Here is a 25,428-nt window from a genome sequence, read left to right on the forward strand (position 1 = left end):
TGCAATCCTGCAGTGCTCCAAAATTCTTTGTTCCTACAAATTATATGGAATATTGACCGAAAATAGTTATATCATTTGAAAGCATATAGCAATTCATCCCAACTCGTCGTCTTTGGTGTGGAAGATCTGGGTTCGATTCCCAGTGGAAGCTCATGTGGTTCGGATCTCACGTAAACCGTATTTCTGTGTCTCATGTTGTTCGGCCGCACTTCATTATTCTTTTGATTTGTATTTCGCAACACTGGATAATTTATAGTGCTTTATAAGTGTCAACGTGGTGTGTGTGACTGCATAGTGTGTAGTTGCTTATGCATAGCAATTATTGTATTTAGTTGTGTGTTTACAATATAATAAATAGTATATTGTACAACAAACTTTGTGTTCAAAATAATACAGTCCACGAACATTAAAGTGGTCCTCCGGGCCGGATTTTTTTCCAGTTGTGCATGTGCGTAGTTTGCGAACTTGTGGCGCAGTATCTTCATTTTGTAGTGCATTGTCAAAGTGGTGCAGAATTATAACAATGGAAGAACTCATAGGTAAGAAAACTGTCTTGAAACGTGAAGTGACAAGGTTAATACATAAAGTGAACGAGAATAAAGACAAGCCTAACTTCAGTATCAAGCTGTACACTGAACGTGCTACGCAATTACATGGCGATTGCACAGAGCTCATTACAAAGTTCATTTCTGTGGGTGGTGAAAGTGAGTTTGCAAAATATGACGGAGAATTTAATGAAGTGCAAAATAAGTTGGACTCTATCTTAGAAATTTTGTACAATATGCAGTCACCTAATACTGAACAGGTAAATACATCTAATAAACAGTGCACAGATGTGAAGTTGCCAGACTTAGAACTCCCTACATTTTGTGGTAGAGTGCAAGATTGGCTATCGTTTCGTGACTTATTTGTTGCTGCTGTTCATAATAACAATCGGTTAGGAAATGCTCAAAAGTTGCAGTATTTGAAGACAGCTGTATCAGGAGAACCTGCTGTATTGTTGCAGTCTATTTCCATATCTGATGATAACTATAAAGTAGCATGGGAGTTACTTAAATCAAGATATGAAGATGTGAGGGAGCTAGCGAATCATATTTTGAGCAAGTTGATTACTCAACCAGCTGTGAAGAATGAGTCATCAGGTGAGTTACGAAGATTGGTTGACAATAGTGTTCAGTGTGTGTGTGAACTTAAATCCTTGGGCCTTCCAGTGGAACATTGGGATGTGATTTTAATTTACCATGTGGGTGAGAAGCTAGATAAGAACACCAGAAAACAATGGGAGCTTTCATTGAAGAAAAACGAACAACCAACTTTCGACCAGCTGAAAGAGTTCATATTACAACGCGCCAAAGCGTTAGCTGCAGTGAGTGCAAGGTCACCGGCAGACACGTCTGCTTTAAAAACAAACAAAAAAGGCAACACGTTAGTGCATCATTCAAGTCCAATTGTGTCGTGTATCATGTGTAAAAATAACCACAAGCTATATAAGTGTCAAAAGTTCATAAATATGTCAGTGAATGATAGGCATAGTTTTGTGAAAAAGAATTCGCTTTGTTTCAATTGTTTGACCCTAAATTGTTCCGTGAATAAGTGTAGTGTGAAGCAGGGTTGCCACACTTGCAACAAAAAACATCATACTTTATTGCATTTTGAAAAGAAGGATAAAGTAGATCAAGTAAATTGTTCTCATTCTATAAATCGAAAACTAATTCCTCAGGTGTTGTTGTCCACCGCTGTCATAAATATCAAAGATAATGCAAATAAGTTGATACAATTTCGTGCTCTTATCGACTGTGGTAGTGAATTATCGTTTGTAACTGAACGTTGCGTCCAGAAATTACGCATAAACAAAGAGAAAATAAACATGAGCATATCAGGTGTTACTGGTTCTAACGTTGGAAATTCTCATGCAATAGTTGATTTGTGTTTTCAGTCATTGTACAGTAATAATAATATTCATACTAAAGCAATAGTAGTCCCAAGAATCACAAGTAACTTACCCAGAGTAACTATTCAAAATATAGATAATTGGGAAATTGTGAAACAAGTAAACTTAGCTGATCCACAGTTTAATAAAAGCGGCCCTATTGATGTGTTGTTAGGTGCTGATGTTTTCCCATTATTGTTGCTCAGTGGGAGACACGTAGGTACGAATGGAGCTCCGTCTGCCATTGAAACGGTGTTAGGTTGGGTATTGTGTGGTCAGATTAACTTAACGAATAACACATCAAGTGTTCAGTCATATTTTGTTTCTGTTGATCTCAATAAAATATTGCAAAGATTCTGGGAAGTAGAGGAGTTGCCAACTGTACAACATTTATCCGTTGAAGAGCAAAAATGTGAGCAGTATTTTGCTGAAACTTACAAACGTGATGTTGATGGTAAATACATTGTAAAATTGCCTTTTAAAGAAAATGTTGAGCCTCTAGGTGTATCACGGGACACAGCAGTAAATCGATTATGCCAGATGGAACGTAAGTTACAGAAAGATCCTGATTTATGTAAACAATATTGTGATTTCATGAAGGAGTACTTAGACTTAGGTCACATGAAAAAAATTCCTGATGTAGAACTTGATAAGCTTGTATCTGAATCTTATTATCTGCCGCATCATTGTGTCTTAAATGAAAGTAGTTCTACCACTAAATTGCGAGTTGTATTTGATGGTAGTGCTAAAACTAGCAGTGGAGTATCTCCCAATGACAACTTAATGGTAGGTCCAAAATTACAAGATGATATTATCCCATTAATATTAAGGTTCAGAACTCATCCAATTGCAATGTGTGCTGATATAGCAAAAATGTACAGACAAGTTAAGATAGATCAAACTGATTCTGATTACCAGAGAATATTGTGGAGAGAAACAGTTGACCAACCTATTAGTGATTTTAGATTGTTAACTGTTACTTATGGAACCAGTTCGGCTCCATATCTGGCTGTAAAGTGTTTGCAACAGTTAGCTGTAGATGAAGGTTATTGTTATCCCAGAGCCGCAGAATTAGTCATGAATGATTTCTTTGTTGATAATTTAGTTTCAGGTGCAGCTGATAGTAGTGAGGCAATGGTATTTTACTCAGAATTAACAGCATTATTACACAAAGGTGGTTTCGAATTAAGAAAATGGTCTACTAACGACATGAATGTGCTAAATAGTATACCTTCTCACTTAAGAGAAACTCAGTCGTTAATTTGTTTTAATGAAGATGAGAATGTAAAAGCTTTAGGTATACAGTGGAATCCATCAAGTGATTCATTTTCATTTTCTATTGTTGTTCCCACTTCTAAGTCAGTAATGACAAAACGAATGTTACTAGCTGATATTGCAAAATTGTATGATCCGCTTGGTTGGTTATCTCCAGTATCCATTGTTGCAAAATTGTTGCTACAATCATTATGGAAATTAAAAATTGAATGGGATGACGTACTTCCGAATGATATTGCTCGCTCGTGGGAAGTATATTGTCAAGAATTGCCATTGTTGAGACAGATTAAGATCAAAAGGTGTATTTCTTCTGAAAATATTGTGAAATATGATCTAATTGGGTTCTTAGATGCTAGTGAAAAGGCGTATGCTGCAGTAGCATATGTACGTTGTATAGATACATCTGGAAATGTGCAAGTATACCTAATTGCTGCAAAGACCAAAGTTGCCCCTATAAAGCAAATATCAATACCTAAGTTAGAATTGTGTGCTGCAGTATTGTTATGTAGATTAGTCAATACGGTCATAAAGGCAATGTTAATCAAATTTGAACAGGTTGTCTGTTACACAGATTCTACTATTGTGTTAGCATGGCTTTCTTCATGTCCGAGTAAATGGAAAACATTTGTGGCTAACCGGGTATCTGAGATCCAACAATCAATTTTTATTAAACGGGCGCACACATCGAGCAAAGACAACCCAGCTGATTGTAGTTCTCGTGGTTTGAATCCGTCACAATTAGAGTCTTATTCACTATGGTGGAATGGGCCAAAGTGGTTGATGGAATCAGAGTTACCTATTGTAAATATTAATTGCAAAAATCTAGATTCTGTTCAATGTGAGCAAAAGTCTTCAACTGTTAACATGCACATTAAGGTTGACTGTACAATAGTAGATAAATTTTCATCATTATCTAGGTTAGTTCGTGTTACTGCTTGGTGTAAAAGATTTATTAGGAATAGTAAAAGTAAACAGGAGTTAAGATGTAGTGGACCATTAACTACAAAGAAGTTGTCAAATGCATTAATACATTGGATAAAACAAGCTCAAGAATCTGAATATCCACTTGAGATAAAATACTTACGTATGAAAAAACCTTTGCCTTGTAATTTCAAACTATTGCGTTTAAATCCATTTCTTGATGAAAATGATGTCATGAGAGTTGGAGGTCGCTTGCAAAATGCTAGTGTAACATATGATTTCAAATATCCTATCTTACTTCCAAAACATGCTAGAATTACAGAACTTCTTGTAAAATCTGAACATATAAAGCATCTTCATGCAGGTTCACAGTTACTTTTATCTGTTTTGCAACAAAAGTTTTGGATTATTGGTGGTCGTGACTTTGTAAGGAAAATTGTAAAAAGTTGTGTAATATGTCACAAGCAGTCAAGTGTAACAGCCTCCCAATTAATGGGTCAACTTCCTGTTGGTAGAGTAACACCAACTCGTCCATTTTTGCATTGCGGTTTAGATTATGCTGGTCCACTAATGTTAAAAAATATGAAAAGTCGAAATTCAAAATTATTCCAAGGTTACGTAGCACTCTTCATTTGTTTCAGTGTCAAAGCAATCCATTTAGAATTGGTAAGTGATGCTTCAACAGAGTCATTTATTGCAGCTTTGAAACGTTTTATAGCTAGAAGGGGAAAACCTACTGATATTTACAGTGATTGTGGTTCAAATTTCATAGGTGCAAACAGAGAGTTAAAATCCTTACTGAAACTTGTAACGGAGGGTGATTCAAAAGAGTCTGTATGTAATTACCTCAGTATGCAATCTATAAATTGGCATTTTAATCCACCATCCTCACCTCACTTTGGAGGCATATGGGAAGCTGGTGTAAAGTCTGTCAAGTACCACTTGAGACGTGTAGTTGGTAACACTATACTCACATTTGAAGAAATGTATACAGTTTTGTGTCAGATTGAAGCATGTTTAAATTCTAGACCATTAACTGCTCTATCTTCTGATCCCAATGACTATCAGGTATTAACTCCTGGTCATTTTTTAATTCACGATGCATTAGTAGCAATACCTGAACCAAATATGTGTGAATTAAAAATCAATCATTTGTCACGCTGGCAATTAACTCAAAGATTGGTCCAACAATTTTGGAACCGTTGGCAAACAGAATATTTGTCTCGGCTGCAACAAAGGCCAAAGTGGTGGTGTAAACATGCTAATATCAAGGTCAATGATTTAGTATTAGTGAAGGAAGATAAGACATCTCCTCAACATTGGAATTTAGCAAGAGTAGTTGCTGTTCATCCTGGTGTAGATAATATTGTTAGAACTGTTACTATTAAAACTAGCAAAGGTATCTTCAAACGACCAATTGTAAAAATTTCTCCTCTTCCATTTAATGAAGAATAATATGTAGAATGTGTAGTGTAGAGTAATGTGTAGAATTATATGTAGTGTTGAAATGATATTTCAAGGTGGGCGGTATGTTCGGCCGCACTTCATTATTCTTTTGTTTTGTATTTGGCAACACTGGATAATTTATAGTGCTTTATAAGTGTCAACGTGGTGTGTGTGACTGCATAGTGTGTAGTTGCTTATGCATAGCAATTATTGTATTTAGTTGTGTGTTTACAATATAATAAATAGTATATTGTACAACAAACTTTGTGTTCAAAATAATACAGTCCACGAACACATGTAGCTTCGCTGCTGAAAGGGGCATTCAATTCGTATCAACACCTCTCACCAAATAAACTCGTCGACTATGACGCAGGAGCATGAATTTCAATCTGAGAAAAGCAGAGAGAAACACAATGAGAAAAGGAGGTAAGCGTTATCATTTACCCACTGAAATCACTCTTTGTCTTCTGAAAGGTCAGGTGAAACCGGTAACGAAGGTCAAGTCAAACTTAAAATGATAAAATTCCAGAACTGTGTAGAAGTTTCAGCGTACCGTACGTGATGATGTTGAGTGACAGCAAACCCCACAGAATCATGGAGGATCCTTAGGTACTTAACAAGTTACAAATTGGTCTTGAACTGCATAAAATTGTTTATTTCTCTAATAAGGTCTGAGAGAGACGTTTCCATTATGTTTTATTAACGTTAGATGGCTGAAATATTTGTTGCACATCCTGCAAGCACGTACTAAACTATTATTTAAAACATTTAGGGATTTTACAAAGTAATATTCGCCGTAAGTTTATTTGTAATGACAGTTACCTTAGATACTTGTTTATTGTGCATTACAACATTGCTAAGTAGATTGTAAACGGGTTGGCCATTAATGCAAAGTCCTACCCAGAACATATTATCGTGTAGTCATCTACATTGGCACATGCCTAATATCACAATATAATATATTAACTAACAAATTCTTAGTGCAAGCTTAGAAACTTGATTTCTTATGTTTCTTTGTTATATTTCAGTATATCTAAAAAGGACCTGGACGTACCTTCTCCATACCTCTATTCTTAGGTGATCATTTGCTAATCAGCTAACAGCAAATATTCTGCCATTGTATTTTACTCTTCAATCATCAAAATGTAAACTATAGAATAGAATTGGGTATCAAATCATTTGCATTCATACTTTACAGGAAGTTGCGTTATTCTCACTGTTGACTTCATTAGGATAACGAGATTTCCTTTAGTTATCTGTTAGCTATTTTGGTACTTCTCACAACCTAATTATATTCACCAGTAGTTCAAAGACTAGAAAACAAATCTTATATTCTATTTCAACACAATGAAGCTAAAGTTTCAACGAATTATAGCACGGAAGGTATAACATCGTTGGCTTCCCGCGAAAAGTTGTAGTGACGTTTACGGGAAGTGGCCAGCTTGATTACTCGTGGTTCGCTGAGCGTGGTGAATGATGGGTGGTGATTGGCTACCTTCTTACCACACCCCCAGTGACAAGCCGGTCCAAGCGTGGGAAGCCAACGATGAAATGAAAATGAAATGAAATCTTTAGTTTTACGTCCCATGGTTATGCCGGTTAGGCTAAAGGAGACGGTGATGATGAGAGATGAGTGAAATGGTGGAATGAATAAAGGGGGAGGAAACGGGAGAACGCCGAGAAAACCCACGAGCACGGTGTTTGTCCACCACAAAATCCACACGACGCGAGCTGGGATCGAACCAGGGACCCCAAGTACCGGAGGTGAACGCTCGACCACTGAGCCACCGCACCCCCACAGGAAGCCAACGATGTTATACCTTTGTTTTCTTTCTCATTCTGGAGTTATGGTAAATACTGGTAAAGTTTGCAACACTGCTTGAAATTATGCAATTCCGAGATCTTGCTGTAATTACACCTGCCAAAAAACTAATCTTGGGGTGTTATAAAAACAAAGAAAGCAACACGTTTTTTTTTTTAAAAAAAGTCACAAATACGCTATTTTAAGCAATATAGCAATTTTTACAATTTTTTTTGTATCTTCGAAACAGTCGGATGTATCAAATTGCTGTAAATATTATTATAATATTTTTGTTTATACAAAACCATCTTCGTTCGGTAATTGGATGTGATACTTATCTAAGCGCTTTTTTCGAAATAAAGTCCTTTGATGAAAGTCAAATTATCAATTTCTTTTTCTTTGTTTCTACTTGTTCGAAGTATGTCATATGATGACCATAATATTAAAGTGTTTTGGATACATTGCCTTCACTTGCGTTATTACCGCTGTAGAAGCCTCCAAAATTTGATTGTTTTTCGAACTTGTGATACTGTACTGTTCTCAGCTTGTAACACTGCATAACATGTGTGCTGTTGTAAGTTTTCGTTTAATATGTAGATTTGAAAAATGTAACAATCTGATACAATGCTATTTGAAAAATAAAAATTTGTATTGGATTGGCAACAGTGTTAATCAGGTTGTATTGTAGTGCATGTCAAACAATCACCCTGCCGACATTTTCATGGTATAAAATTGCAGTATTTTGTATTTATTAGTTTACAGGTTACAAGGGCGTATCACAACAAATGGTTCACCCTGTATACGTAGAATTACACAAAAAAGCAATGGGAATTATTTATAACTTAATCATATTGGTGAACTCACTGACAGTTCACAATGAAAATACGAAATATTAAACACTAGCAGCGTTCACCCCGCTTCGCTGCGGTCACCCCGGAACGCAATAAACTTTGTTACTTAGATAATTTTTACTTTTTCGCTTTCAAGTGATATGATAAAAACCATAGAAGATTGCAGTAAATGTTAACATTATATCGCCTGTCATTTATGTTAACCCGCCCCGCTTCGCTGCGGTCACCCCGGAACGCAATAAACTTTGTTACTTAGATAATTTTTACTTTTTCGCTTTCAAGTGATATGATAAAAACCATAGTAGATTGCAGTAAATGTTAACATTATATCGCCTGTCATTTATGTTAACCCGCCGAGTGACACGGTCATGCGGGTTGCATATAAATACGTTTATTTTTACCTATGATGAACTAACAAAGGATTTGTACGTTATGGACACTTGAATGGTCAATTATCTCAAGACACTGGTAATTAAAAATTAAAGTGATATGATAAAAACCATCTAGGGTCCAAATCCTAATAACCCCCCAAAAATAAAAGAAATTGGTTCAGCCGTATTAGCGTGATGAGGTAACAAAGGATTTGTGCGTTCTCTTTTATATAATAGATTGATTAAATAGCACAGTTAAAACAATGGACTGTTGCAACGATTCATACATAACTTACATAAAACATAAGCTAATAAATACTAAAGTAAAATACAGGGTGGCGCGGAGCCAACTGACGCATTTCAAAGTTGAATATTGCACAGGTGCGATAGGTTAGAGTGGGTTACGGATGGGAGATTGGAAGAGAATAGGATGCCATTTTATAGGAATACCATAACAGATACCATGGACATCACTGGAGCGTTCGTTGAACAATGCATTTTCTGTGTTCGTACTTATTGTGAAACGAAGTCCGTCATTAAAGTTCAGTGATTGTTCAGACACTTCATTGTTACTTGACATTAGGCTAAAGGTCCATTGTAACTGTTGCAGTGTTCTTATGAAATGGCATCCTATCCACTTTCCATCCTCTACTGTGTGCGCAAGGAAAGGTGGCTTCCGACATTTGGGTAGAGCACGTGGAGTATTGAAGGCATTGTTGTTAGAGGCCTCGCAACAGAGACAGCAGCTCTGCCGACAAACTTAAGAAGTTTAACAAATCGTCTCAACTACTGGTATCAGCGCGGTCAGTGACCTTCGTTGTCCAGCAACAGCGTGAAAGAATACTACTGTGATTGGCGAACAATCCTCCCTTTTGTTTTGTTTACAACATGTGCAGCTATCTTTCAGAGACCAACTTTCAGCAACTCGATAATAGCAGCAAACCACTCCAATCTAACGCGCCTGCGCAATATTCAACTTTGAAATGTGTATGTGTTAGTCGGCTGCGCAGAATTGACACTTTATTATCTGGAAATAAATTTTCTAGAGAGGTCTTACTTCAAGTAGCAAGTTGCCTGGAACGTACCAAACAATAGAGTCCTTGGAAACTAAGAAAATCCTTGTAAGGGAATAGGCCTGTACACAATGAACAATATGCCTGCTAAACTACAGGCTATAACAGTGGTTCCGAAACTGCGTGTCGCGACACACTAATATGTCATATAATCCCATTCTGCATGACACGCAGCGGCAGCAACGATGCTCAGTAGTGTCACTACTTTACAGAAACTTATACACTTACACCAACATAACTTGTATTATTATTAATAAAAACAGCCAAATAAGAGCGCTTGAAATTGGCAATATTAAACTATGTTAAACTTTTAAACACAATAGCATTACTTATTTGCAATAATTTATTTCGCTGTTTCCTATCTGCAAGCTATTGACTGTTATTTTAAATATAACGGTTATCGAAAGCGTTTTCCCAGTTCTAGATTTGTTGAACCAATAACTTCGAAATGAATAATCTTTCTTGAATATAATTTTATTAACGTGCAGAGAATTAGGTTCTATCTACGCCAAGAAAATTAAAATGTTTATTAATTATCTAACAGTTCCAAAAAGAGAGAAGACAATTCACTTTTCTTAGCATTACGTACAATTCCCACTCAATTTTCTGCACTACAGAGTGAAGAATTTCTCAACTAAACTCTTGGTTTTCCACCGTTAGTGTGGAAAATATTATCTTCACATTTTGATTTTAGAATGAGTTAAAGCCGATTCTCCCGACTATTACTAAAGTTTAACATTCTCAAAAAGCATTCTTTTCTTCCCTTCAATTGCTTCCGTATTTAGAATAAGCTGAAACAAAAGAATTGTACTTTGTTTGTTGAGCGATCTCATAAAATAAAAAAGCAGGAGCTTTAAAATGTTTGTCTGGAACGCATCGACCCGTGAACATACCAGCTGGTCCCGGCTTGAGAAATCGTTCAACTGTGAAAGAACTGCTAATGTAGTGTGCAAGAATGATTTGTTCCGATAAGGACGCACTTTTTCATGGAGCAAGAAAGAGAATAGCAGAAGAGAAAGTGAAAGATTAAAGAATCTAGCTGAGAATAGAGATAATTTATTCAGTTCTTTTAAGACGTGTTCTTTCCACGAAATTTAGTACAATACTGGGTGTATCAAAAGTTCGGGGGCATAGGTCAAAAAATGATGAATTTTTACCAATCACATCAGCCGTTTGGACTGCGCACTGGTAAGGCGCACTATATTAAATAAAAAATAAGTAGGTAAATAAATAAATAAATAAAAATAAAATAATAATAATAATAATAATAATAATAATAATAATAATAATAATAATAATAATAATAATAATAATAATAATAATAATAATAATAATAAAGCAATTTAGCCAGTTGAGCAGGCAGTTTACTTCAATTTTCGTCATAATAAAAATACAGAATTTTGAGAAACGTATTCTAAGTTCCAACATAGCCTATAACAATTTACTCATTTAGCGTGCCATTTTTGTGTGCTCGTCTGTTCCTTTCGAGCAGTCTGCTGAACTGTAAATGTTACTTTTCCATTTAATGTAGGACACCTTACAAGCCGAGTTTATATCATATATTTTTTAAAATTTAAATCTACACCCTAAGACGTGACAAAGAGAGTTTAAATTCTATGCCTAAAATAGAGTATCTCACCAGCAAGTTAGGGGTTGAAATTGGATATGCAGATTCCTAATTAGAAGTAAGTGTACATGGCTCTATGTCTTACCCTCTTTAGAAGAAATATTTTTGCAAAAGCTAAATTTCTATACATCTTTTTCTGCTTCGTAATTATAAAATGTGAGGAAACGGCTGAACCATTTGTAATAAAATTTTGAAAATATTGTAATTTGCTCTTAGGCTGATTTCTGTATTTATGATTTCTCTTATGCATATTAAAATGCATATACAAAGGGGTAGAAAGCCATTTCAAATACTTTTTACAAACCTTATTCTTAACTAACATGTTGATAAGAGAGCTTTTTAGATACGAGCGGGATTTTTTTTTTTTTTTTTTTTTTTTTGGTTTTCACAATTCGCGCGGTTTATGGATATAACGGCTGGTGCGATTAGAAAACCTCCATCATTTTAGATTGAAAACGCTTATTTCCAAAAACTTTCCTCTGTTCCCATATATATATTTTAACCCATAGCGGAGTTGGCCTATGGCCGCGGACTTTTCATACTTCCGATATATCTTCTTACTGCAGACCGCCCTCGTGGCTGTATGGTTAACCTTTAACTACTCTGTTGGGGATCTCAGAGACTCCAGTAGTTATATGTTCTTTTCTGAATTTCAAAATACTCAATAGATGACGCTGGTTTCTTGTCTACCTTCATAATGTTTCCTGAACTATCATTGTACAAATAGAAATAAAAACAATTTCGCAATGTGACTTAATTGGGGTAGAGTTTAAACATTAGTTTCTTTTTTTATTATTTGAACGTCAAGAAAGGTGAAATCAATTCTTTTTATAAATTTTTAGTTCTTGCTTTTATAAACTTTATTTTATACCTAGAGCTCTCAAAACTACACAAACTAAACAACAAATGCCACTGGACCTAGAGAAGGCTTTGTCTCCTGCAGCTAGACCATTTTCAAATATGAATGAAATTGCATTTTTTAAATATAAAATACACCACTGAATACATACGTGTTGGAGTGTGTGTCTATGTGTAAAATTAGGACTAACTTAAAACCACCAGGACAAGGGCTAAATTTCAAGGAGATTACTGAGTTTTGAAGACAATTAGAATGGGAAACAAACGAACAAATTGTAACTGACGATCAATTCGAAGAGAGTGGCCGCTCAATTATTGACGACGAACTTGTCTTGAGAAAACACATTAACAGTGACGATGTGGAAGTTCAGTTTTACATTACTATCTGGAGATGGACATAGCAAAAAGGCCTAAAATGAATGCAAAAGTTCAGGTCGTCCGGAGCCCACTGTCAGGCGCAGGTATTTGCTATTTACAATTTATTGGCAAAAAATGTTAATGTTCAATAGAAATTACTAAATTTTAAAATTTGATCAGAGTATAATGTGCATTCAATTCCCATTGATACACTACGTTATGTACAGTTCGTTTTCTGTAATATACACAGATAGTGTATATTTTTACTGTCTGCTTAGGCTTGATGACAATGAAAAGCCCAAAATTAACTAAATGTCTTGTGTTTGTACCCGTTAGGCTTAAGGACAAGGCAAAATTAAATGAAATCTTTCAGTCCTTTAGGCTAAGGGAAACGGATGATTAAGGGAAGTGAACGATGATAGAAGAATCGGTGGAATGAAAATGGGGCAGGAAACCGGAGTATCCCGAAAAAAACTACGGATTCGATATTGTCCACCAGAGTGTGATCCAGGATTTTCTGACGGGGGGGGGGGGTGCGGAGGGTGCACCAATAACTATGAGTACATTTGAATTAAATTTGATTTTTTTTATTTATAAAATGCCTTTACACATCTGTGGCCTAAATGAGGAATTAGCCTGGAGATACGATGTGTCCGCTCTGCTCTCAATCAATCCTTTTCTTTCAACCTTCAGGAAATTGACTTAAACTATTGATTTTGCATAACTTTGCTTTCCTTTAACCCAAACGTAAACATGACAGCATACATTTTGGGTAAGTGTTGTTATATTCACTGCTAGCTTCACGCTTTAGATAGTGTATATTTACAATGAAAGAGGGGTACACGTGTACCAAATTTCACAAAATTAAATCCCCACGTTAAGCGGGTTTGCATATCCAGGCTCCTAACTATGAAAACATTTACGCTCACTCCAACTTCAATCATTTCACGAATTCAACCTGTTTTACGTATGTTATTAGGACATAATATCGATTGTGATTTCTTCTAAAAACACTTTTATACATTGCAAGAGCTGTAATGTCCAAATATTTACTGAAAACTCATAGTCGTATCGGAATAAACAAAAGCGAGTATGGAACAGTAAACTGCTATAACAAAAGGCAAAAGAAGGTGTGCAATGTATAAAAGTGTTTTTAGAAGAAATCACAATCGATATTATGTCCTAATAACATACGTAAAACAGGTTGAATTCGTGAAATGATTGAGGTTGGAGTGAGCGTAAATGTTTTCATAGTTAGGAGCCTGGATATGCAAACCCGCTTAACGTGGGGATTTAATTTTGTGAAATTTGGTACCTTTGCACCTCTCTAAATGCAAAAGTTCAGGTCGTCCGGAGCCCATTGTCAGGCGCAGGTATTTGCTATTTATAGTATATTGGCAAAAAATGTTAATGTTCAATACAAATTACAATATTTTAAAATTTGATCAGAGTAATATGCATTCTGGCCCTGTTGTCCACCACAAACTTACTTGGGCGGCAGGCCCGTAACCAGGCCAAAAATTTAGGGGGGCCCGATCCAACCACATTATAGTTCATCACCATATTATAGTTCACTTGTAAGCCTACCGTGTAAATTTTGAGGGGCCAATAAAATTAAAGGGGGGGCAGTCCCCCATAGACTACCCCTGGATACGGGCCTGTTGGGCGGGGAATGAACCAGAGACCCCGTGCACTAGATGTAAGCCCTTTACCGCTGGGTCACCATCCCTTCATTAAGAAAGCAGATAATTAATGAAAATGAATTATTATGAAAGAACAGTGGCGGATCCAGCCCGGGTAGGGGGACCGCCAAGGCTCCTCCAGTTTCTTGAATGACAAAAATAGTTTAAGCAATTATTTATATATTTTCGAAAGTTTATAGCAAACTCATGATACGCTTATGATAGTCTGGTTTCCGGCTTGTCGCCCACAGTTTTTACCTTCTAAATCCGTCACTGTGAAAGAATTAGTGAAATTGTAATAATTTTAAGGAAACGAATAAACCTTGGAAAAAAAATCCACGGACATGATGTTCACTATTAACTGATATGTTTTGAGATAGAACCAAGAGACCTCTCGCACTAGAAGTGACAGCTCTACCAATCAGCGATTGTGTCTTCTTTAAAGACTCGAAGCAAAGGGAGAAAATAGAAGTGGAAATATAAATTTTAGAAGCCATGTAATATCTTTCAGTTCATTCTTTGCCACAATTCACAGAGATAAGTGAAATTTAGACACAAGTTTTACCTTCCGATAAATGATGGTATGATATTTATCTCTTCGCAACGAGAACACATTTCTTTTGTGTTTTGAAAAATAAAGTAAAAACGAACTCTATGCTCCTATATGTAGCTGTATTTCTATATTTGTGTAACACAATTTATTCCCCTGCACATTCAAACTAGAACCTCATTTTTCCTTATTTCCCTTATGTATATTTCTTTTTCCATCCTTCCTGTTAAAAAGGTATATTTGAGGATTGTTTGGTATTCTGAACTAGTGCCGAGGAGGTAAGTTTGAAAGAGTTTTCTTTCCTCGTTTAGCTGTTTGTGATGCCCGTATTTCTCAACCAACAACACCTGCTTTTCGCACCTGCACAAAATACTTCTTTTCCAAAGCTATGCGGAAAAGATTATCCTGGAGAACAACAGATGGTGCCCGCATCACATGCTCTGAAATCTAATTAGGAATACCAGCAATCGAAGAGAAAATGCTTCACAAGCATCCTCTGCAGGGAGAACAAATAAGTATAGTTTGCTCAATATCATTTTTCTTGTACAGGTATCTAGAGATTACACGGTGTCATGAAATACAAACAGTTAAAAGGAGTATAATTCGTTTTTTCTTGGTTTTGCCCTTTAATTTTCAGCAGACGATTACGCCATCTCTTCGGAAGTGGAATTTCTGCTGTAGCTTCCTATATAAATATACACACACACATGGCTATCAAAATAATGGAAACAACTAAAGAAAAATGAAATTACTAATTAATACTGCATGAGACCACTGTTACCCTTCAGAATAGCTCTGATTCATCCTGGAATATTCCTTATGTGGTGAGGTCAAAATTGTAGTCTACTTGTAAGTGCGTTGGACTCATTTCCGCGTGGTCAAGGGTTCTATTCCCGGTCGGTGCTTCCCAATTTTCGAAGTCTACCCAGCGTGGTGAAGCAAAATGAGGAGTCACGTGAAAAACAAGACGTGACTGCCACTAAGTCTAGAAAGCACTTGATGTGCCTATTTAGGAATAGGTCGTCGCAGCACATTGACCACGTGCTCGCTGCGAAGATGGACATAGTTCAACCGGTTGCTAGCGAATGACACTAGAACAGGCTTAGAGTCAAAAATGATCCGTTATATCAAGTGATTAGGGTTGTTTTATGCGGTGCACTTTTGTCAGGGTAGATGGAAGCTGGTATCTGCTCCGGAGGCTAAGTTCTTATTGACATTATTCTTTTGGTCTAGATTTCCTATATAGTTCTAATACCCAAGGGCGCCCATGTTGTGGTTTCCAAGGGTGGGGAGGGCAAGTATAAGCAACATTTCAAATATAGTTTCAAATTTTGCTGTAACTAATGTAAAAATTCTATTAGGTTTTTAGATATTTCCAAGTACAATTTCCTCTCAAGGGGGGGGGGGGAGCGAGCGCACTTGCTAATACCTTACACAACTTCCGGTTTTGATATTGATTTCTACATATTAATAATTGTATGCATTCCAAATCTTAAGAATAGATTTCATCTCAGCTTGAGTCTTCTATTAAAGTAAGAACTAGTACAACCTCCGGTTTCAATATTGATTCCTAAATATTAAAAATCGTAAGAGATAACGAGAAATCGTTTTTGATGAGAATTCAGCTTTCGATAAACAGTTTACATGTCTCACATTATCACTCTATTCCTGCGGTAAGTTAGTTATAGACATATTTTCGGTTTCAATATTAAATCTGCATAATTTGGAAATCTACAGTAATTTAACAATGTAAAAAGAAACTCACATGTAAGAGAACAAGGTATAAATGAAGGGTAAGGGGAAAAAACAAGGAATGTCCATGTATGTGATTTATCGGGTGCTTTGTCCTATCTGTTGGTGACTCTTGGTACTATTTGACTGTATATGCCACGTATGCGTAGATGTAGAAATGTCCATGTAAAAAGGAGAGAAAGATTTAATAACCCTATTCTTTGTACACGGTTTTCAATATTAAAACGCCGTTTTCTCGAAAATGCAGTTTTGTGACATTCCTTCTTTTTTCCCCTTACCCTTCAAATGTTTTTACAACTTTGCTTACTGCACCGTACACCAGTAAACCGTAGCCCAGACAGCCACCCAACTGAATAAGGGGTTCAGCCGGATAGCTAGTAGACAACGTTCGCTTCATCGTATGGACTTCAGAAGCCGATAGCCCACTGGGTTACCACTTGTCATTAAACGTCACTGCGGTTAATGTCTTACACTGGCAACAAAATGCCGTGACTGGACCATAAAAACGAGTATGGTGCGATGAGTCTCGATTTCAATCTCACCACGCCGATAGTGATCTATAATTTGGTGCCAGTCCAACGAAATCATATCAGGCTGGAACTGTACAAGATAATGGAGAGTCCATGTTGATTAAGAGTTTTTTCTGTAAGCAATGTTTTGGACCTTTGGTACCTACTATTCACCCGTATTGGATCGAAGTACAAAGATCTCCAGAGTCAATTATATCTTAATTTATTTCTGTCATACGAGTGGAAATGGAGTGTACCAGCAGAACAACCACCCTCGTAACAAATCCCGGTTGGCCGTTTGAAGGAGCATTCTACTTCTTCCTGCTGAAACAACCACCGAGAAGCTTGGATTTCAATCTCATTGTACATCTCAGAGACTTATGCTATGGACGTTCCCGGTAAAACGAGTGGAAATCCTACTCAAAAGTCGTAATTTCAAAAGTAATAATAAGAATTGAAATATATTTTTCTTCTTTCTTCGTTAGTAACACATTGAGATGTTTGGATTGTGAAATTATCCAAAGAGCGATTTGTCACAAATCACTCATTTCGATCACAGTTGTCCATTGTTAAGTTATGAGCAAATTTACGGATCTTTTGTCAGATCTAGGTCGAAATATTTACAAATTTTATACGAATTATAATTACAATAGAATCACAATAGGATCCCTTATAATGCATTAACAGTTTCAAAAAAGCATTGAAACTGGAATGAAATCCTCTGAAAGATCAGGAAAATCTACAATAAAATAACTTTTGCATCCACATAAGAATAAACACACAAATAATATTTCCTTTAACATATCGATTAGCAGTACCATTTGACAATATCAAATATTTAGATACAAACCGCAAACTAAAAGTTACCTTTGAACACCTTTAAACAAAATTAATGACAGGTGTAACTTGTTTTTCTCTGATCTCAAATATAGCCACTATACACTCTGTGAGGACATTAATATTCTCAAAATGGAACGGAAAAATAACTGTACAATTGTCGAAACATGTTTCCGAAAGCAAATAGTGCCATTACAAATTAGTTATGGAAAACTAATTTGTATTTTTCAGTTCTTCACATAGTAGGGAATATTTTTTTTTCAAAAAATTTCCCTTCAGTTTTATCCCTACGATTTTCTTATAGTCCGCTATTTTAGGCAAAACGAGGATTAGGCCAAACGAGTATCCTTATTTCGCCTAAAATGGCGGACATAAATCTTATCTTTTATCTTGTAATGCTCCACCATTTGGTGTACGTATTACAATCCTGCACCGCCATAAATATGTTAATGTTTTGTTCATTACTCGTTTAATTTTAAAAGTATTTGTTTTGTTATTAGTTACAGTAAGTGAGATTATTGTCAATTCATACCATGTGACAATATAACGAGAACTTGGAATTTGGTTCGAATCAATTTTAATCAAGTGAAGATAAAGAAAAAGATAGTTGTTTGGGATTTCGAAATAAGAAATAGGGCCCCACCTATTTTTTGTATACTGAAAATAATTGTTTTATATTACTTGACCTGCATTATAACGCATCAAATCTCCGGGAACAGGCGGGAGATGGACAATGCCATAGGGTGGACATCCGGCACCTGTAATGTTTTCACTGATTTGGCAATTAGGCTTGTCATTTAAACACATGTTTTAAACGTATTGGGCCTTATGCAGAGTCGTTCTGACGCGTGATTACTTCCATACTAAAGAGTTCGACTTACATATGTTTCCTGCAGTAGTCAGACCTTTAGTCCTAACCATACATCAAAACTCTGCATAGGGCCCATTATGATTTATGTCGTAGATAGGAAGAAGGGGGTGAGAAGTAAAAGGAATGGGATTTGTAATTATTATAATAAGATATTCACATATTGGAATTCCCTTACGTTTAGAGACATGGGATTTGGTATTTAGACTTTCCGTTTAAAACTGGGAGTTCCTGAGGATTGGAGAAATTACTTTTGGTAATTAGATTTTGTGCTTAAAATAATTGAATGCGTGTTTTTATGTTTCTTATGTTTGGTATAAAAATAGAGAGAAAAGATTGAAGGAAGTGCAAATATAAGAAATACAATACATTAAATAAAATCTACATATAGCAACAGTACTTCGTGTTGTTTAGGCTTTTACGATGTAAGTAATGGGACTCCTTCTGCTAGTCTGCTTCTTAAAATATCACTAATTTCTACATTTCTGTATATAGGGTGCCAACTTTCATCTGGACACATGAAGAGTTCCATTATCTTCAATAGCTTAGGGCGTCTCCAAACCTAAATCCGGCTCTAGTTGGAGGACAAATCCAGCTCACGTCGCAACGCCATCTTCACAAGTTTGCCGATAAATAATATATGAAGTGTGGCATGAATAGCTACACACGTGAGGGTATAAATAATGCGTTCAGTGCACAAGGGAAACAAGTCCAACTTTTTGGTCTTTTTGCACATACTTCATCCTTGAGATCTTTATCTGCTTAAAAGACCAGATATCATAAATAACATATCATAATAAACAGTGTTAACTCATACTTCATATATTCATATTCATACTTCTAGGTTTCTCCATGTTATTTTGTTTCCTCTATTATATATTATTTTCAATTTTTGTTTTTGAAGTGTTTAACTATTTATTTACTTAAGTAGTATATTCTTTTTTATGTGGTTCAAAACTTTTCTTTTGTAATTGTTAATATTTTCGATGTATTGGTGCTTTTATTTAATGTATGCACATGGTTAAGTGCTCGGAGAAGGCTGCAGAGCTTTAACTTCGCCACGTAAAAGAAGTCATAAATAAATAAATAAATAAGTAAATAAATAAATAAATAAATAAATAAATAAATAAACTCTCCCATACTCTTAAGCGCATCGTACAAACTTTATGTTGCTTTCTCTCATAACTTCAGTAATTGGAGATTTCCTTGCGCTCTGCGACCAAAATGCAGTATTCATTAAAACAAATTCTCCCCATATGAAGAACGTAGACTTTTGCTAATATTCCAATAAAATCCCAATTCTTATTTGACTAGTCCTAGAAAAAATGTAACCTTTTGACAACATTTGATTTATTATTTTATCATTTCTGAAAAGAAATTGTACGAGGAGGTTCCATCTTTTCTCGTGCCACTAATGTACAAGTATCAAGGCTCTTCATAAGGATGATTGTAGTGGCAATTTACCTTCAAAGCTACTGTTGTTATATTCAGGCCTTCAATTTTCACTATAAGGTCCACATAATTTCAAAGCGAGAGCAGGACTACACAGTACACGTAACAAATGAGTGTTTATTGAAAATTGTACAGGGATAACGTTATCCAGAAAAGTAAAGCGAAAAATTATCTTATAACTAATGTAATTTGTTAGTAATAACTTTAAAAATGCTCTATATTGATTAAATTACACTGCAAAACTTACAATACAAAGAAGGTATATTATCAAATTCAGAAGTGACGATTGGTGTTAACCAATGAGCTAGCGACTACTGAGATACTTTCAGCTAGCGAAAATTGCTGCATGTTGATAAGTTTATGTTTCACCAAGAACATACGGCATGTCTACCCTATATCATTACTCTGGCAACGACAATGCAAGCGGGGGTTAATTGACGTAAGAGCAGTGATTAAATGTCAAATCCGCTATCGCGGACAAGTAATAATTTCACATTTAGTCAATATTGCTGAATAAAAGCTTCCTAAGTATTGAGTTTAAAGAATATTATTATAAATCTGTGTATGTAAATTAATATATTTCTTCTTTACTTTTACAGAAAAAAAGAACTTCATTCTCATCCATGTGATTTCTAAATCAAAACAAAGGGAATAGTTTAGACTTAAAGGTAAGTACAATTCCACTTTAGCGAAGTATAAATTACTTAACGTTTAATTGGATGTTCATATTACTTTTCAATACAAAGCAGTTCTTGATCAGACGAACCCAATTTTTAAATATGAATATCACAGGAGCAGCTTATATACGCGGATAAAAATCTGCAAATCTGTACACAGTTGCCTTGAAGTCTTAAGAGACTTAAGAGTCATAAACATCGGTACGTTCACCATCCATGTCGTAACACAGCTGAATTCTGCGCCAAGTTCTTGCAGATGTTTTGCGGAGATACTCCACAGCTGTTCGTAATTCCTGCGTTGTGTGATATCGAGTGTTTCTTACTTGTTGCTTTACGAAACCCCAGAGAGCATTGTCTGGTGTCGTCAGATCGGGACTTTTTGGAGGCCAGACAAAGGGAGCTGGTGAAGATGCACAACCTCTTCCAATCCAGCGGCCAGGAAACGTCTGATTGAGGTAATTGCGCACGTGAATCAAGCAGAAAACAACAGAAAACAAATGAACATGGATAGCAATGTTGCCAGACAATGCCAAGCAATGTTACCAAACAAATGTGGGTAGAACTTCAAACTGTCAGAAAACACTAATTAGAGGTACACCCATTTCCGGACCACGCTGGACAATGGAAGCAGAATATTGCAAGTACATTCCAAGTATAGTCCTTCACGTTGAACTGTCTTCAGCCAGATGCGTGGTTTCACAATGATACTACTTTTTGTCCTTAGATGCAAAGAAATCAATTATTGCTGTTTCCATCTCCTGCTAGAAGCATAATGGTCTCAGGAAGTGGGCTAGGACCAAAACAAGTAGTACTCCGAAGACACAAGGACAGGACTATATGCCAGGTGTGGCATTAGTTCGATGCCATCAAGCTCCTGAATTTGTTATCTCGTTTTTCGAGACGACTCACAGTGGAGTATTACGGCCATAAACCTGGCCAAAAAGGCAAATTTTAGAATCCGTCACATAGGTGTGAAAAGCACTCCCGCGCCAAGGGGACATATCTGTGAGTCACACAATGACCACTTCCGCTGCCTGAGTCACTCCTGGTGGGTCACAACCGTAGTTGATGTTTGGGTATCTGTCTGCGCGGGTGTGTGTTTCACAAGTTCATACTTTCCGTATTCGATCAGTTTATATTTTTCTGTGAGACTGTATATAAAAGGATCAACTTCATACTTTTCTTGGGTGTAACAGAATGTAAGAGCTTTTGATTTATGTACGTATATTTGCATTACTATTATTCCTTTTATTTTTTCTATTCGTCTAAACATAGAATACTTGTTTGACTATAAATTTTTGCAGAACATTTATTACCACAGTGATTCTAACGCTGTGTCAAGCTCTGTCAAGCTTTATCCCAATCATATTCTGAATCAGTGGTATACTACTTACTTGATTCAAAAATAAAATTTCCCGCAACCAGTTGCTTTTTCCTTATATATATACTTTTGTAACATGATGCAGATAGATTTTCAGTAAATCGAAGTGATATTTACTGCCCATAATGAGGTTGAAACACAAAAATCAAATTATTATACTGTATGTACGTGCGTAAAAGGGGTGAATATAAATAACAGAATTGTAAAACATTGATTTTGTAAATATATACACACGTATTTATATATAAAATATATACATATGAGCCAGAAATGCAGAGAAACGAAACCCTTTAACCGTCATTTTAATTGACTTTCACATAAAATATTTAGTAAGTATAAAACATTATTATCGTTATATACTCAGTTTTTATTTTTTTATTATATTTTTGGGATTCTGAAGATGGAGAAAGTGTTTAAAAGGCGAGAACAATACGAGTAAATTAAGGAATGCGAAATCAGAGCTATTGAAGAAAAAATACTATACATGGAAAACAGAGTAGCAGAAATGACAAAATGTCCCGAAGCTCAAAGAAGTGCCCTGAAACGGTCTCCGATATTTTAAACCCAATTTAAACAAAGATGGTCACAGTCACGCAACAAGGAGGAAAGATTTTTGTAGCAGAATGAAGATTGGTTGGCGGGTAATGTAAAGGTGCCAACATTTTCATCTAGAGTTCCAGGCCGCCCTGAAAAAGAATTTCAAGAGTCTAGCGAAAGGGATAAACGGAGGAAAACTGAAGAGTTGAGACAGCAGACTACCTCTGAAGAATTAACATCCACCACCCGAGGGCAGTGCTATCCACCCGAGGATTCAATTACCGTTACCGAATCACTCTCTGAACTTAAACTGCAGGCATTGCTAGACCACACAACCTCCCGATTATGTAAGTATCTGGAGGAAGTATTAGAACATGTCTCTGTTGAAGAGAAACAAAACTTAGAATTGGTCTCAAAATGGGGGTGTGATGGGTCACAGCAGTCACAATTTAAGCAAAAGTTCCAGAATTTAAGTGAAAGTGATGCAAACATTTTCCAGAGTTCGTTTGTTCCCCTTAAACTGATGGCAAACGTAAAGGATAAGAAAAAAGTTATTTGGCAAAACCCAACCCCTTCTTCCACTAGGTTGTGCAGACCGATACGTATACGATTTGTACATGAAAGTACAGACATAACAGTAGAAGAGATCAAGTATGTTGAAGACCAAATAAAAGCGTTAAAGAACACTGAAGTTCAGTTAGATGACAACCCAGCTATCATCAAACACACGCTTTTACTTACAATGGTTGACGGAAAAGTATGTAACGCGGCATCAGGAACAACGTCAACTGCAAGGTGTTATATCAGTGGGTTGACGTCAAAAGATTTTAATAACCTTGAAAAACATGGTGCTGTAAACCCTGAAAATTTGAAATTTGGTCTTTCAACCCTCCACACCAGGATTAGATTCCTCGAGTCAGTTCTCCATTTTTAATACAAACTGAACATCAAGAAGTGGCAAGCGAGAAGTCCGGAAGAGAAGAAGAATGTTAGTGAAAGAAAAAAGGAAATTCAGATGAAATGTAAGGAAGAATTAGGACTCCTGGTTGATGTACCTAAACAGGGATTTGGTAGCACCAATGACGGAAACACGGCCAGACTTTTTTTTTTTTAAATCCAGCTACAGCCTCACAAATAAGAAAAAAGGAATACACTTACATTTGATCACCAGACTGAAAGTCATCCTGGAAACAATAACAAGTGGACACCACATTCATGAGAAAAGGTTTGAAGAATATAGTATGCAACAGCCAAATTATACGTAGAGCATTATGGATGGCACCCCATGACACCGATATTGTATAAGGTCTTAGTGCATGGAGCAACTGTAATAAGAAATGCAATAGTACCGATAGGACAACTCTCCGAGGAAGCCGATATTAATAAATAATATCTTATTTTTTATGCGAAAAGATTCCATTATTTCCACTAGCACTCATTTTCTAATTAGATAACAGTGCATGTTGATTCAATAATGTATGTTTACATGTCCAGCTTTACAAATCCTTGACTTCTTAAGAATATAATATTTATCACCACTTCCAATTATAGTATTGAGTATTTATAATGTGTAAACTGTTTTTTTACTCAAATATAACCTTTTTATTCAAAACTAACACTGCAATATCAGGGCAAAGAGTTTTGGCCAGGTTTTCAGCGCAAATACTCCACTGTGCGACTGTGGTTTTGCGTTATCCTATTTCAGGAAGGCGAACTTTCTGTACCAAACTCTTGATAGTTTTGGCGGAGCGTAGCATACATTCCCTCCAATTGTTCGTAATGGAAGCCGACATTCATGGTGCGACCATTAGGAAGGAACTCGAAGTTTATTATTCCCTCGTAATTCCACTACATATACGTAAAGCACGGCTTTATGCTCGAAATGGCTCTGTTTGACTACAGATTCTGGAAGTTAAACCTTGCTCATCCACAGTTTTTACTCATTTGGAATTCGGAAAAAAAGATACCCACTTTTAATCACATGTGACGATTCATTTCAGAAGATCTGCATCATGTGAATTTTGCAGCAGTTCTCGGCCAAATTCACTTTTCTTTGGACCTGATCTTGGGTCATCTCATGCGGCATAGTACAGCATTTTCTGATGGTTTTCCCAAGCTCATGAAGGTGGCGCACTACAGTGGCCTTGAACATGTCGAGTTCGTTTGACACTTATCGTGTGCTGTTGGATGGATTTTCTTCAGTAGCGTATCGTATGACCAGAATCTGGGAGAGCCGGACCTCGGCTTATTTTGAACTTTTTTGGAACATGCACGAAATTTTGGGTGCTTGCAAGTTGCTGTGTTGTGGTTCACTGCACCTTTCCGTCTCGCTCATTTTTATTCAAATGTGAATCATAAGGAGGGACAAAAAGAGTTCAGATTATATCCCAAGAATAGAGTATTTCAGTAACACTTCAAATAAGGGAATTCAAACTCGGTATACAAACTCCTAATTAGAACTAAGTGAACACATATCTCAAGTTTTGCGAAAATATTACGCCTAAAGGAGAAACAGGGTAATTTCTATATAATTTTCCTTTCCGATTTTTAATTATCAAGTGGGAGGAAACAGCTCAACCGTTTGAAATAAAATTTTGAAAATATTGTAGATAGCTCTTAAATTGATTTCTGTATTTATCATTTCTCTTTGATTAAAATATATCCAGAGGGGGA

At 36.1% G+C, this 25,428-nt stretch overlaps 2 protein-coding genes across 2 annotated transcripts in view; both read left to right on the top strand.

Moving 5' to 3' along the window:
• Positions 1-25,428, top strand: part of LOC145668405 (dual 3',5'-cyclic-AMP and -GMP phosphodiesterase 11A-like) — a 713,632-nt gene that overhangs the window by 131,164 nt on the left and 557,040 nt on the right. The window contains exon 2 of the mRNA XM_081736207.1: positions 20,760-20,828. The gene's annotated coding sequence lies outside the window, so the exon portion shown is untranslated. The remainder of the gene's footprint in view (positions 1-20,759; positions 20,829-25,428) is intronic.
• LOC145667699 (uncharacterized) lies at positions 524-5,581 on the top strand. The gene has a single exon (XM_081735159.1). The coding sequence runs from the start codon at positions 524-526 to the stop codon at positions 5,579-5,581; it is 5,058 nt and encodes a 1,685-aa protein (XP_081591285.1).

This window comes from Thermobia domestica, chromosome 13 (assembly GCF_964235325.1).
Source record: "Thermobia domestica chromosome 13, izTheDome1.hap1.1, whole genome shotgun sequence".
In the NCBI taxonomy this organism is placed as follows: domain Eukaryota; kingdom Metazoa; phylum Arthropoda; class Insecta; order Zygentoma; family Lepismatidae; genus Thermobia; species Thermobia domestica.

What these genes read in the sequence shown, in the direction of transcription:
- LOC145667699 (XM_081735159.1), top strand. Translation starts at nt 524, where the DNA reads ATGGAAGAACTCATAGGTAAGAAAACTGTCTTGAAACGTGAAGTGACA.